This window comes from Mesoplodon bidens (assembly GCF_964165515.1).
Source record: "Mesoplodon bidens genome assembly, chromosome: 1".
Classification (NCBI taxonomy): Eukaryota; Metazoa; Chordata; class Mammalia; order Artiodactyla; family Ziphiidae; genus Mesoplodon; species Mesoplodon bidens.
This window is the reverse complement of record NC_138176.1, coordinates 147,580,065-147,596,200: the sequence shown is the minus strand read 5'-3', so window position 1 is coordinate 147,596,200 and position 16,136 is coordinate 147,580,065. Positions and strand designations below refer to the sequence as shown.

At 41.9% G+C, this 16,136-nt stretch overlaps 1 protein-coding gene across 1 annotated transcript; it reads left to right on the top strand.

Annotated features, from left to right (window-relative positions):
* Positions 1 to 837: 837 nt before the first annotated feature.
* Positions 838 to 15,567, top strand: CHRNA9 (cholinergic receptor nicotinic alpha 9 subunit; the record flags this gene model as incomplete). The annotated part of the gene is made up of 5 exons (XM_081239035.1): positions 838 to 901; positions 1,189 to 1,334; positions 2,596 to 2,750; positions 10,995 to 11,527; positions 15,026 to 15,567. 5 exons carry the CDS (start codon positions 838 to 840, stop codon positions 15,565 to 15,567), a joined length of 1,440 nt encoding a protein of 479 aa, XP_081095161.1.
* Positions 15,568 to 16,136: the final 569 nt, after the last annotated feature.

The following is a 16,136-nucleotide window of genomic DNA, read 5'->3' as shown; positions in this document are numbered from 1 at the left end:
CAATTTACAGAGTGCTTCTCTATACAGTATCCCAGTAGCTCTGGGAGACAGGGAATATTATTTTCCCAGTTTCTAGTTCAGGAAAGCTCTGTATTTGAGGGAGGATTTGGGCTGGCAGTCAAACCTAGGTCTTCCACTCGTAATCCAAATCATAGTGCTGCTGCTTCTGAAGCAAGTGAATGCTCTTCTGCCACCCATCCACCTGCATACACACACACACACACACACACACACACCCCTTCCTATACAAGATCTGTGCTCAGTGGGACAACTGAATGAGTGGTGAGAAGCAGAGGCAGAGAAGAAACCCAAATGCCAGTCTATTCTGGAGATTGTGGAACTGCTTCTCTTTCCCTCTTCAAAAGCCACTCAAAGTGCATAGGGCCTTTCCAGATGGCTGTCCCATGGCTGGGTCAGTTCAGCTTTCCTTAGTCCCCGGCTGAGTCTTCTTGCTGCAGGTATAGAAAGTGTCCGGTCTGCTTAGGTGGAATCTCAGGGAGTGTCGGACTCCTACCTCTCTTCCCCTGAAAGTTTGGTCTGGATATTCCTGCTGAAGGTAGCTAGGGATGCTCAACCAGCGTGGCTCCCCCAGAACAGCACTGCCTGAACTAACCCACCTGGGGCTCCTGACTTCTCAGCTACTGGAGCTGCCAGTCTCAGATTACCAATGGGGAGGGATCTCAGGACCTAGGGCCCTCCGTGCACTGCAAGCCTGAGCTGTTTGCTGTGCAGAGACAGTGGCAGAGTGGGTGCTTTGTGACCAGACCCTTCCCATTCACAGAGAGAACTGGAAGACCGCACTGCCTGGCTGGGAATTTACAGAGGCTTAGGAAAAAGATGAACTGGCCCCACTTCTGCATCTCCTTTTGCTGGATTTACTTTGCTGCCTCCAGACTGAGAGGTAAGAGGCTGGTGGGCGTGTAACCATTGTTGCTCATCTGGGGCCACTTCTTTGGGTTTTAAGGTGGACCAGGAAAAAGAACAAATGTTCTAACTGCAAGGAAGTACTTCGTCTTTTTACTGACTCATACATAATCCTGTAGGGTGTGCCAGAAAAATAACTCCCATCGACCTAGAGCTTGTCCCTAGCTGATGCTAGATTATCCCCAACTCTAGTCCTTGGACTGCTGTTCTTTGCCTTGAAATATACATGACACTGAAGGTTGATCAGGTCCTTCTTTTGAGCAGCTGGAGAAACAGCAGATGGAAAATATGCTCAGAAGTTGTTTAATGACATTTTTGAAGATTATTCCAATGCTCTTCGTCCAGTAGAGGATACAGATAAAGTCCTGAATGTCACGCTCCAGATTACACTTTCTCAGATTAAGGATATGGTGAGTAACATAGTGGTAACTCTGAAATGTTTAGAATGAAACTAACAGTGCTTTCCAAAGGGGGTGTCTGAACTGGGAATTTGAGAGAAAGTGAGAACAGAGAGCTCTGTATGCAAGCTGATGGGAGAAGGGAACTCCAGGGGAAGAAAGCTTTCTACAAAATTAATTTCACTAAATTACCTAATCCTGGCCATTAACACTAACAGTCTTAGATAATCTAAAGAAAGTTGGTTACACATTACATGTTCCATCTCTATGAAATGTGCAAAATCAGCAAAAACATAGAGACAGAAAGCAGAGTAGTGATTGCCAGGGGCTGTGGGAATAGTGGGGGAATAGTGATAGACTGCTTGACGGTCATAGGCTTTCTCTTTTGGGGTGACAAAATATTCTGGAAGTAGAGAATGGTGATGGTTCCACAACATTGTGAAAAAACTGAAAGTCACTGAACTGTACACTTTAAAATGGTTAAAGTGGTGAGTTTCACATAATATAAATTTTATCCCCAGTTTTTAAAAGGTGGGTTTTTTAAAAAATTAATTAATTTATTTATTTTTGGCTGCATTGGGTCTTCGTTGCTGAGCATGGGTTTTCTCTAGTTGCCGCGAGCGGGGGCTACTCTTCGTTGCGGTGCGCAGGCTTCTCATTGAGGTGGCTTCTCTTCTTGCGGAGCACGGGCTCTAGGCGCGCGGGCTTCAGTAGTTGTGGCTCTTGGGCTCTAGAGCGCAGGCTCAGTAGTTGTGGCGCACAGGCTTAGTTGCTCCACGGCATGTGGGATCTTCCCGGACCAGGACTCGGACCTGTGTCCCCTGCATTGGCAGGCGGATTCTTAACCACTGCGCCACCAGGGAAGCCCAAAAGCTGGTGTTTTAAGATGACTTACCTTATATAATGCTTATATGTGTTTAATTACATGAAGTTATGAAACTTCAAAGACTTTTCTTTGGTACATTATCGATGTTTGCCGACTTTTTAATTCAAAAGAATCATCGGTTGATCTATTTTCAGAGAAATTTGGGCAGTTGATCCATGCAGAGATCTGATTTAAATATTTGTCCACTTTACATTCCGAACACTAAATCACAGAAAAAAACATTTCCCTGGCAGTCAATCAAGGGGATAGACTGGAAAAATTCTCACTTACTTATTGGAAATAGACTAGTGTTCTTGGAATTCCTGTTTTAAAGATGAGTGTTCTAGAGACAAGTGCATTCAGTTGAGGTGTTGATGGGATAAAGTTATATCTGGGTTAATTGTGCAGGATGAAAGAAATCAAATTCTGACTGCCTATTTGTGGATCCGCCAAATCTGGCATGATGCATATCTCACGTGGGATCGAGACCAGTATGATGGACTGGACTCCATCAGGATCCCCAGCGACCTGGTGTGGAGGCCGGATATTGTCCTGTATAACAAGTAAGTGCAAGTCAGTAGTTTCTCAGGAATGAATTTATTGATGTAACAGAATGTAAACATAATGGAAAATGAATGTTTCAAACATACATGAAGTTAAGTTTATTCATGTTCTTAGTCCCTGAAGTGAAGGTCATAAAACCTCAGATAAGAAAACAATAGGTCATAAAATCTTAGAGTTACAGCCCCCTTTTCAGATGAGAAACTGTATTAGAAGCCGTGTTAGTTTTCTAGGGCTACTGTAACAAAGTACCACATACTGGGTGGCTTAAATGACAGAAACATTGTCTCACAGTTCTGGAGGCTAGAAGTGCAAGATAAAGGTACTGGTAAGGTTGGTTCCTTCTGAGGTCTGTGAGGAAGACTCTGTTCCCTGTCTCTTCCCTAGCTTCTCAGGTGGTTGCTGGCAATCTTCAGTTTCTTGACTTGTAGAAGCATCACACAATCTCTGCCTTCTTCTTCACATGGTGTCCTCCCTGTGTGTTGTCTGTGTCCATATTTTCCCTTGTATAAGGACACCAGTCTTGTTGAATTAGGTGTTTACACCACACCAGTATGACCTCTTCTAGACTAATTACATCTGCAATGACCTTGTTCCAAATTAGGTCACATTCTGAAGTGCCAGGGGCTAGGATTTCAACATACGAAGTGTTCACAGATGCAATTCAACCCTTAACAGTGGTGCTCCCTTGTCTAAGATCATGTATCAAAAATACATGATACGATTAAGATTAAATCAGAATGGGCCTGCTAGAAGCTGGCCTATGGAATTTGGACCTTGTATGGAGTGGAAGATGAACTATATCATAAAATCACCAGTTGGCCTTTTCCTGGTCCAAGAGCAAGGGGCCTTGGTGAGTGGGTAGGTAAGGTTTAAGTTTTTCAAATTGTAAAGTGTGCACAAATCATCTGAGGAGCTTGCTAAAATACAGATTCTGATTCAGTAGGTCTGGGGTAGAGTTTGACCTTCTGCATTTCTATAAGCTCCAGATGGTAGTGCTGCTGTTGCACGGATCACACTTTGAGAAGGAACCAGATAGCGGTCTCAGTTCAGGTTCAGGTGCTCCACCTGTTGTCAAAGGGGCTCCTCTCTCTTTTTATTCTGGAACTCAGGTTTCTCAGGGTTGGGAAAGGCTCCTCTTTGAGCAGAGCCATGTGAATGAGGAGCAGCTCAGGGGGACTCTCCGGAGAGCTCAGCCCTCTACTGGACGTGAGTTTCCCTTCAAGAAGCAACTGGTAGGTTGAAGCCTGGATTTTAGTCTCAGTCCTTACGCAGAGAGCTTGTCCAAGGGTCATGACCTCATGAATCATAGCCCTGATGCTGCTGTCCATTCCCCACTCTGGAATGGCAACTCTTCCATACCCCTTCCCAAGCAAGATCACATCCGAGTGCTGGTGCTTTAGTACTCTGGTTCACACCCCCCTCAACACACACACACACACACACATACATAGCAGGCAAGAGAATGAGCCAGGATGTCCATTACCTTGTCCCACACACAGGGTGAAGGAGAGTAATCAGAGGATACACTTTACATAGAACACTTACAGCATTCTATAAGTTCAAAATTCTCCCTGGAGAAAAACAGACGGCTGGTTCTCCTTTTCCTCCTGCTTTGATTGACTGAAGCAGTGCCCAGCTGTTACTGAAACACTTCTTTCCGAGCTGGCATGACCTAAGTTAAGCCTACCCCAGTCCCCCTTTATCAGAGAAGCCAGTTATGCACTCATGAGCTCACACAAACCTGCTGTGGCTTTGGTAAATTGTGTGTCCGTTCTCCTTCCTTTCCCCCCCAGATCGCTGGCTTTCAGAAGTGTGAGTTCTGGTCCCCTTTTCTTTCACACACAGACCCTTTTCACCACACTGATTCATCAACTCTTTTCTTTTCCTCTGGATTGACTCTTTAGTCTTCTTTCCCCTCCTATCATGGACAGTTCTGTTTTGGATCCTCTATTTTCCTGTGTGTTCTCCTTCTCAGTAACATCAGAGTTTTACTATTCAGAGGAAACCCTAAATGGACTTATGGTTGGATGTCATTTGCATTCCTTTAAACAACTGAAATGAGAATAGAAGAGAGTTAGAGGACCAGGCAAAGGAGGGACCCCAGTCCTTTGGGGTCCCCAGGAAGGACCCTGACCCTGGTCCTTCTGGCTGAATCCCTGGACCTGCAGAATCTTCTGCTCCCTAACATAATATAAGTACTTCTCAGAAACTGGTACAGAAACTTGTAGACCACAAAATGGGCTTCCTGAGTGGTGGTAGGGAGAATAAAGAGGGATATAAAGCAGGTGATCCAGTCACGTGTGATAAAGATAGTTTGGGCAGGAAGATGCTTAACATCTAGATTCACCATTGGTGCCTGAATCCATGGGTTAGACTTGCTGAGGATTGATCAGGATGGTCCTGGGCCTGGAAGCTATTTCATATGAGGAGCAGTCGAATTTATTGATGCTTAGTTTGGAAGAGAGAGGTCCTTAGGAAGACTTGATGGCTGTCATAGGCAATCATAGGAAAAATAAGGTAGAGAAAAAAGAGAAAATTCCTCCAGAGGACAAAACCCAAAACAATGAGTAGAAGGTAAAGGGTTTTTTAATTGCATTTTAATGCAATTTTTTAAAAGAACTAATAATTTGAATAATGAATTTTCCCAAGAGGTAGTGAGCTCTTTAACAATATAATGACTCAAGCAGATATTGGCTGTTACCAAGTCAGTAAAGGAATAAGTAAATTGGGGCTCAAAGTTCTGGTGGGGTTGTTTAGTATAGGTATATGGCCAATATAATGGTTAGTATAAGAGGGTTCAAGGATTCCTGACATTTTTAGGTTAGGTAAAGAGTGGATTACAGAAATTTCAGAAGTGTGTTTATTATGAGAGAGTTTTAATGGTTGGATTTTAATGGACCGGTTTAATACTTGGATTTTAGACCTAGTGAGAAATTGGGTACCCTGTTGTACTCAGAAACATTTGTCTACAATTTAGCTTTAAGTTCTGCTTAAGTAGCTTAGAGAATTGAAAGGATGGAAAAACTGTAAGATGAGATTGGATATACATATGTCAAATTTTATCAAATTGTATACTTTAAATGTATGCAAGTTATTGTATGCCAGTCATACATCAATAAAACTCCTTAAAAAGAAAAAAAAAAGATGACATTGGAAATAAAGGAGGCAGAAGAGGAACAGGTTTGGAGAAAAAGATGATGAGTTTGGTGTGAGACCTGTTCAGTTTGGGAGACCAAAGCAACAGAGGAGACAACCAACAAAGAGATTGCAAAGGCAAGTTTTAAGCCTGGAAAGAAGGTCACGGCTGGAGCTATCAAAAGCCCTTTAAGCCCTTATAGAACTGCTCAAGGAAGGAAAGAAAATGGCTGAGGATAAAGTTGGAGAATTTCTTCACTGAAGAAATTTCCAGAGAACATTCAGAAGAAATGGTTAAAGGAGTAGAAGGAGAACTGAGAGAATTGCCTCATAGAAACCAAGGGAAGAAAGGATGTCTAGGAACAACTCACAGCGTGAAGTGCTTGGGAAGGGTTGACAGACTCTTAGAAGAGTCTTTAGATTTGCCCATTTGGAAGTCATGAGTGACCTTTGAAAGGGCACACTTTGAAAGTTGGGAAGAAGCTGAATTGCAAGAATACAAGCACGATGGGGAAGTGAAAGCAGCATACATCAATGACCCTTGAGAGCGGTGTGCAGAGAGGAGAGAGGTGGGAGGGGCCTGGGAGGAAGGGAAGTTGGTAGGGAGACTTGGGAACAGAGTTGGGCGGGGATTAGAGGAGCCAGAGAGAATAAGAGAGACCAAGAGAGGCGAAATCCTGAAAGAGACTTGGAAGGAAAGAAGTCACAGTACAAGAAGAGAAGTTAGCCTTGAAAAGAAAGAGAGGGACTTCTTTTTTTTTTTAAATTTATTTATTGTTGGCTGCGTTGGGTCTTCATTGTGGTGCATGGGCTTTTCATTGCGGTGGCTTCTCTTGTTGCAGAGCACGGGCTTTAGGCGCACGGGCTTTGGTAGTTGTGGCGTGCGGACTCTAGAGAGCAGGCTCAGTAGTTGTGGCACACGGGCTTAGTTGCTCTGTGGCATGTGGGATCTTCCTGGACCAGGGCTCGAACCTGTGTCCCCTACACGGGTAGGCAGATTCTTAACCACTGCGCCACCAGGGAAGCCCGAGAGGGACTTCTTTTTGACATGGAAGGGAAGATAAGGGGGACACACGAAAGACGGAGACATTGGAGATGGGGAAAAGGGTGGATTGTGGGACTGAGTAAAGAGACAAGCCTATGTCAAGGTTCCAGGCACTGTCTGGTACCAGAAAAACTGGCTGATTCTCACTGTTCTCTCCTTCACCAGCCCACACTTCTCCAGTTCTGGGGATCTGGCTTCTTACAGCCCCTGCTGGGAAAGGTCTTTCTGCTCAAGTGCGAAGCTGAAGTCAGCTCAGTCTTTGATCAGGGGAGAATGGGACTGCCTGAAGGGCACTAAGTGTTGGAGGAAAGGGAAGGTAAGAGGAAAACAATTTAAATAATCTGTTAGGGTCATATTATTGAATGCTGCCCTCTCGACCTCCATTTTGAAATTTTGTCCCTGTAATTTTTTTCATTTTCTAGTTGGTAAAAAAGAACCCAGTTAGAAACAGAGGGAAGGGAAAGAGAAGAAACTCATATGTATTGGACACTTACTATGTGTCAGGCAGTGAATTGGAGCTCTACATAGTGTGGTAGACAAAATAATTGCCCCCAGAGTGTCCCCATCCCAATCCCTGAAGTCTGTGAATATGTCACCTTACATGGCAAAAGGGACTTTACAAGTGTAATTAAATTAAGGATTTGAGAGGAGATTACCCTGCTGGGGCCAATGGAAACAATCTTACAAGTCCTTATAAGAGAGAGGTGGGAGAGTCAGATGCCACAAAGGAAGTACAGATCAGAGTGATGGAAGGAAGGAGCCCTAAACCAAAGAATGCAGGCAGCCTCTAGAAGCTGGAAAAGGCAAGGAAGTGGACTCTCCTTTAGAGCCTCTGGAAAGAATGCAGCCCTGCCTAAACCTTGATTTTTGGATTTTTGACCTCTAAAACTGTAGAGATGCTAAATTTGTATTATTTTAAGACACTTGGTTTGTGGTAAGTTTTTACAGCAGCAATAAGAAATTAATAGATTAATTATTTACTTAATATAACATTTAAAAAGAAACCTTAAGGTATTATAACCTCTACTTTTACAGGTGGGTGATAGAAATGTTACTTGCTCAAGGTTACAAAAACAGACCAAGATTTTAACCCAAATCTCTCTGTGATATTTCTGTGATGTCATTGCTACTTTCTAAAGGAGAATGAGCCATATTGATTTGATCAACCCACTTACCTACCAACTTACCTTCCTTTGTTAAATCCTTCTTCTGTGCAAGGCATTCAGTCATGTGTTGAGGGGTTAGGATTTTAAGACTCAGTCTGTGACCTCAATGAACAGTCCAATAAGAAATGTATGTAAAATGTAAGCCCCTCATAACACAGAAATAAAGTGCCAGAGCCCTTCAAAGGTGAAGGGATTTCATCAGACTGGAGGGGCAGGCGGGGCTTCTCAGAGGGGTGGGCATCTGAGCTGTCTTGAAGGATGTATTAGATTTATACTTGCAGAAAGTGGGGCGGGTATTATAGATAGAAGAAAGAGTTTGAGAGACATTCACAGGATCTGTTAGGGTTTCAGCCTTGATTGGTGGTGTGCGAGTGAAGGAGACCGGTGGGAGACAACAGAGACCAGTGGGAGGCTACAGAGTGGGATGGGAGTAGATCATGGAACATCTAGAACACTGAACTTAGGAGATTTGGAAGTATTTGGTCGGCCATAGGAAACCAGTGCAAGTGCTGAGCTGTAAAAAGATGTGATCAGAGAAACCAGGGAGATAAAACAAGACATTGGTCATGAAGTAATTAAATAGTAATGTCTTTAAACTCCTCCTGAGTAGCTGGGGTGATGTTTTCAGACAGTGGGCTCCTTTGTCCTCTGGCTTCTGGTTGGGTTGGGCCAATGAGAAGCACCAGTGAGCAATTGGAGGGAGAAAAGGGAATGAGGTTAGGGCATGTATTCCCTTGCCCTCTTCCTATAGAGCTATTATCTTTGGCTTGCTGTGTCCCTTGACAGAAAGGTATAACTCCTATCATGGTGACCCTCTTAAGCAAGTCTTTCCTTCCAGGTCTTGGTAATTGCACCTTCACTTCACCTCTTCGGGCCCAGGAATGGTAATAGCTCTGCTGTTACTAGCCCTGGAGTGGTTGCCCTACACCTTATCCATACCTTTGTAAATAGTCCCTGCATTAAACACTCCTCAAATTATCTAATTTGAGTGGGCCATCCACTTTCTCCAGGGACCATGACTAATACAATTATTCTAGCTCCAGATAGATTCTCTCTGACCCCGAGATCTCTTACACCAAGGAAGGTCCTCCAGTTCTCACTTCTCATATAGCTAACTATATATACTTCTAATTGTTACAGAGGGTAGGTTCAGGCATTTTCAAAATATTCATTTTGTTTTCTTCACAAGACCACGTTAAAGGTCCCCTCTCTAGACCTCCATTAAAAATCGAGCGCCACAATTCAGCTGTAATGCTCTGATTAGAGTGGGCCCAATCAGACCATTACAGTTAACATTGTGGTACCTAAATTTTAATAAGTAGGAGAAAACTTTTAAAACATGCCAGTTCTTTGATCTAGCACACCGTCATCTAGCAATTTAACCTAAGGAAAGAGTCAGTGGATAAACGCAACAATTTGACTACAGAGATGTTCACTGCGGCATTGCTTGTAAATGTAAAAACTGGAAACAACCATAATGTTGAAAATAGGTGAATTGGTTAACTAACTATGGCACATCTCTATAATGGAATGTAATTGAATACCATTTAGTCACAAAAATAAAGTTGCAAAAGAATATGAACAGATGATCATATATGTTTTTAAATTGTCTCAATGTTTTTTTTGTAAATTAACTTTTTTATTTTGAGATAATTTTACAGAAAAGTTGCAAAGATGGTACAGAGTTCTTGTCTATTCTTCACCCAGTTTCCCTTAATGTTACATCTTATGTAACCATAGTACATTTGTCAAGACTAATACAATACTATTAACTAAACTACAGACTATTTGGACTTCACCAGTTTTTCCACTAATGTACTTTTTCTGTTCCAGAATCTAATTCAGCAAACCACATTACATTTAGCCATAATATATTTTGTAGGGAAAAAATCGTAAGGAACACTTGGAAAAATGTGCATTAAAATATTAACAGAAACATATCAGTTAAGGCTGTAAGCATTAGAAACTGACTTTGTCTACCTTGTGACAAAAGGAATTTGTTGGAAGGATATCGTACAGCTCACTGAATTAAAGGAAAAAAATCAATGACCAGGCCTTGGAAAGGACAAACCAGGACTAGTCTATAGTTCAAGACAGTGGGGAATATTGAGCTTTTTTTAAAAAATAATAATAATTAATTGACTTTTATAGGGAGCCATCACCAGTGTGACTCTTTTTGGTCTTTGGGTCACTCTGCTTAAGATCTAAACTGCAGGGAGAGTGAATCACTTGGACCTAGCTCGGGTCACACAGCCAGCCCCTGGCCAACGGTGGCTGAGGAAACTTGATCATTGTTTCATCTGCCTTACAATGGTCATGGAGAAAGAGTCATTCCCCAAAGTGAAACAGAAATTCTGTACCCCCAAGATGTAAGGCATAAATGTTGATAAAGCAAAAAGAAGTTATATCTAGAATAAATTATTATCTCTTAGATTATGGGTGAATCATTTTTCTCTGTGTTTTTCAAATGTTCTACAGTAAACATGTACAACTCTTTCAACAGCAACAAAAAGTTACTTTAATATTCTTGTGCCCACAATTAACAAAATCAGGTAAGCAGAGCCCCCTGTTAGATTTTAGCCTCGTTTACTCTTTGTCTGGATGTTTGAATCATTATACCTGGACCAAGAGAGTGGCACTGGGAATGGAGAGGAAGGGACATAAAGCAGAGATGCTTTAAAGAAAGAATCCAAGAGAACTCGGCCCTAACTATTCACAGGAAATGGAGAAGAAGGGCAAATTAGAGTTGATTCCAGACTTTCAAGCCAGGGTGACAGAAATGGTGATCCATTGCCAAGACACTAAAATGATGGGCACAGGGCAGTGAGCTATCGAGGGTAAGGAGTTTGGTGAGTTGTCCTGGTGAGCAGCTCTCATTTTCCTCCTCTGACCTCCAGGGCTGATGATGAATCTTCTGAGCCTGTGAACACCAACGTGGTCCTGAGGTATGATGGGCTGATCACCTGGGATGCACCAGCCATCACCAAAAGCTCCTGTGTGGTGGATGTCACCTACTTCCCCTTTGATAATCAGCAGTGCAACCTGACCTTTGGTTCCTGGACCTACAATGGCAATCAGGTGGACATATTCAATGCCCTGGACAGCGGAGACCTCTCTGACTTCATCGAAGATGTGGAGTGGGAGGTGCATGGCATGCCTGCTGTGAAGAATGTGATCTCCTATGGCTGCTGCTCTGAGCCTTACCCGGATGTGACATTCACTCTCCTTCTGAAGAGGCGGTCCTCCTTCTATATTGTCAACCTCCTCATCCCATGTGTCCTCATATCTTTTCTGGCTCCCTTGAGTTTTTATCTCCCAGCAGCCTCTGGGGAAAAGGTCTCCCTGGGAGTGACCATACTGTTGGCCATGACTGTATTTCAGCTCATGGTGGCAGAGATCATGCCAGCCTCAGAAAATGTCCCTCTGATAGGTGAGTTCAAGTGTCTTACACTTTGAGTCAGCACTGTGGTTAACTGGGGTTGTATCTGTTATCTTTAAACTCCTAACAATGAGGTCAACTTCAGACTCAACACAGTCTGTCACATACTTCATTTGGTGTCTTCAGTTGGCATCTCTGAAAAGAGATGTGGCTGTTGGAAACAAAGCTGGTCTTGTTGTCTCCAGGTTTACCCAAAAGAGGAATGAGAGCAATATGGTTTAGAGCAGTGGTTCTCACAGTATGGTCTCTGGACCCACAGCATTAGCATCATTTTAGAAATGCAAATTCTCAGGGCCCACCCTAGATCTACTTAATTAGAAACTGGCGGTAAAGCCTGGCAAACTGCTTTTAAAAGCTTTCGAGGTGATTTCGATGAGCTTTTTGTTCAAGTCTAAAAACCACTGGCTTATAGATTAAGACCCTGATTTTGAAGTCAAAGAAATCTGCATTTGAACTCTGACTTCACCACTCATTCTTTGATCAGCCTTAAGAGAGTTACTTAATTTTTGAGGCTCTACTTCATCATCTGCAAAATATGTGTAATTGCTACCTCATTGTGCCACTGCTTAACACAGAGCCTGGCATATGGTAAGGACTGAGAGAAAAGTGACTATTATTATCACCTCACAAGGGATTTCTTCTTGGGAAGAGTGATAAACGTGATGGAAATGATGAGCTGGATTTTTAAGCCTGCCATCTACCCTTGATAGAATAATTCTCAGCCTTTACTGGGTATAGTAGGTGTGGGAGAGCTTGTTTAAAATGCAGGTTCCTACACCCAAAGAGGTTGTTTTTCTTTTTAAGCAATCTTGGGCAAGATTTGGGAATCTGAGGTGATTCTCAAGTAGAACACATTTTCAAAAATTTGCAATAATGGGCTTCCCTGGTGGCGCAGTGGTTGAGAGTCCGCCTGCCGATGCAGGGGACACGGGTTCGTGCCCTGGTCCAGGAAGATCCCACATGCCGCAGAGTGGCTGGGCCCGTGAGTCACGGCCGCTGAGCCTGCGCGTCCGGAAAAAAAAAAAAAAAATTTTTGCAATAATGAAATGTCCCTCTAAGGGAAGGAGTGTAGACTGTGGCTGCCATCCCTGCTTCCCCTTTCCTTTACCTCCCTTGTTCTGAGATCCTAACACCTTTAATACCTACTTCCTGCCACCAAGGATAACACCCAGATCAATACGTCTATCTCAATGACTTGCTGTTGTAATAGATGCTTATGAGAATCAGAAGCTAGACCTAATTTTTAGTTCTTTAATGTAATCAATGAGGAGAAATTTCAGAACACCAGGAGACTTAGAAAGCAATATAAAAGGGGTATTGTACTACCCTTTTACCCTCTCCTGTATCCAGTATTTAGACGTTACTACATTGGTTTCTCTGTTTGGAGATCTCTTCCTTGTTATGTCTCTCCCAGCAACACCTCCCCCGGCCCCCACACACATACACTCATGTACACCTTTTTGAGAAATAGACACAGAAGGTTCTCTCCTTTCTCACCACCACTAATAAAGAGGAAGACATTTATTGGTACTTTTATCACCTCTCCTGAGGCAGAAATGATTGACAGTGACAACATCTAATAATAACCCTGTTTGAGGCAAGATCAATTGACAGATCCCTCTCTCTTCTTTAGCAGTAAGATTCAAAAGCAAGCTGGATCAATTTCTGAAGAAAGATGTCTCAGAACATGTCTCAAGAATTTTACAAGCATTACTTTTTCTGTTTCTGTGATAATATGAAATGTATCTTTTTCGGAAGGGTGCACACAGATCTTGAGAAATTTATTAATAGTCACAATTTGTTATTTGTAGCACCCATGAAATAGAGTTAGAATCTCATAGAAGTGTGTTGAAGTTTCCTGCATCAAGTGTAGCATTTGATCCAGGCTTTTGGCCCACAGCCTTGACAATGTTAAGAAAGATTCCATTTATTTTTAGTTTACTCAAAGCTTTTAACAAATAATAAACAGATGATATTCATTATCAAATGCATTGTCTTCATCTGTTAAGATGATCATGTGAGTTTTTTCTTTTCCCCCATTAAGCAAGTGAATTATATTACAGTTTTCTGATGTTGAACTAAACTCTTCTTTATCATGATGAATTATCAATTAAAGACACCGTAGGATTTAGTTAGTCAATGATTTTTATAGGACTTTCTCAAATGTGTCTATAAATGAAATGGCCTTAATATTTCCTTTCTTGCTACTTTTGGAACCAAGCCTGAATTTACTTCATAAAATGAGATTTTCTAGGCAGTTTCCCCTCTTTTCTATTTTTGGAACAACTTGCATAAGATATGAGTTATCTGTTCCTTAAAAATACGGTGAAACTGGGCTTCCCTGTTGGCGCAGTGGTTGGGAGTCCGCCTGCCGATGCAGGCGACACGGGGTCGTGCCCCGGTCCGGGAAGGTCCCGCGTGCCGCGCAGCGGCTGGGCCCGTGAGCCATGGCCGCTGGGCCTGCGCATCCGGAGCCTGTGCTCTGCAGCGGGAGAGGCCACAACGGTGAGAGGCCCGCGTACCACAAAAAAAAAAAAAAAAAAAAAATACGGTGAAACTCACCTGTAAAACCTTTTGGCTCTAGAGCTTTTTGGAAGGTGGGTGGATAGAGGTATTTGGTTAATTCCTATTTCTATTTAAGTGTTCTTTCTTCTTACACTAAATTTGACATCTTATATATTCGTAGAAATTTCATCTAGGTTTTCAAATGTATTATCATACAGCTATTTGTAATATTATTTTATTGTTTTCTAAATTTCTATTCTCTTATTTTTTTCTTTTGCATCCCTTTTTCTTTCTTTCTTTCTTTCTCCCACCTCTATTCCATGAGTGGCCTCATCAAAGGTTTATCAATTCTATTACACTTTTCAAAAAACTTGCTTTTGGTTTTGTTCATCTTCTAGGTTCTTTGTTCTGCATTTCAGAAATTTGTACCCTCATCTTTATTGTTTCCTTCCTTAATTTTCCTTTTTCATGAATATTTGCTTTACGCAAATATGTTAAAGACTGATAGTGACACAGTGCCTCCTTTCTTCCCCAATGGTAATGAGCTTCCATATTAACAAGGTCCAAAGACAATTCTGAGAACTGACCAAGATCATTCATTGTTTACTTATTTGTTTGTTGAAAGTGGAAGTTTTTCACAACATGACCTCAGGAAAAATTTACAAACCTTTTAACTCAGGGCAAGGGACAGTGCTGAAAACTTTTCCTGTATTTTCTCAGTTAAGCCTCGTCATAGTCCAATGAGTTAGATACTAATATTATAGTCATTTTATTAAGAAGGAAGCTGAGGCTTACCAGAATTATATAACTTGCTCTAGGTCACAAGTCTAGTGAGTGACAGAGCTGGAATTTGAACCCAGTTTTATTCAAAAGTCTATAATAGTAACCATCAGTGTATACAGCTTCCTTAGAAAAGGTGATTGTTTCTTTTTGAGCCAAACACAAGGACAGTTTTAAGCTAACTTGGTTGTTGTTATTTTCCAGGCAAATACTACATAGCCACAATGGCCTTGATCACAGCCTCCACTGCCTTGACCATTATGGTGATGAATATCCACTTCTGCGGGGCTGAGGCCCGGCCAGTGCCACACTGGGCCAGGGTAGTCATCCTGAAATACATGTCTAGGATCTTGTTTGTCTACGATGTGGGTGAGAGCTGCCTTAGCCCCCGCCAAGACAGGGAGCAGGACCACCTCACGAAGGTTTATGGCAACCTTCCAGAGGCTAATCTGAAGACAACCAGAAATAAAGACCTTCCCAGAAAGAAGGAAATGAACAAACTCTTAAAGAATGACTTGAGGTACCAGGGTGAAAACCCGCAGGATGTTGACAGTTACTGTGCACGGTACAAAGTGCTGACGAGGAATATTGAATACATTGCCAAATGCCTCAAAGACCATAAGGCCACCAATTCCAAGGGCAGCGAATGGAAAAAGGTTGCAAAAGTCATAGACCGATTCTTCATGTGGATTTTTTTTATTATGGTGTTTGTGATGACTATTTTGATCATAGCAAGAGCAGATTAGTGGGCATTTGGTATGTGGGGATAAATCAATAAAATTCCTCTGTGATCTACTCTAATGTTCTTCCAAATTAGAAATACCTATATCTATATATACACAAATATATATAAATTAGGATTTATGTTGTCTTTACTTTTTGTTTTCAACTTCAGATCAATATTATAGCTATCTGTCAGGTTAAATCAAGCAGGAGGTCCAAAATTTCAAGGGCAGGAAAATGGAGGAAATAGAGAAGGACCCCTTTTATAACCTACCAGAGTGGTAGGTGTCTGGCTTCTAGATCACACAATTATTCTCTCCTTTAGCAGTACAGATAAAAAAGCACACTACATTCCATTTAAAATTCAAAGCAAAACAAAAGAAACTCATTTTCCCCTTAGTCCCTATTAGAACATGCTTTTTAAAAAAGGAAAATAGTGATATATTCCTTAGTGTAATTTAAGTCTCACTGTTACCTTTCTCAGGCCTAGTGCATTTCAAGCCATATCTCAAATGATGGAATAAAAAATTTTGTCCCGTATAAAGAAGGTCTAAGGATCAGTGACTTAATGGGGAAGAGAGTTTTCTTTGTA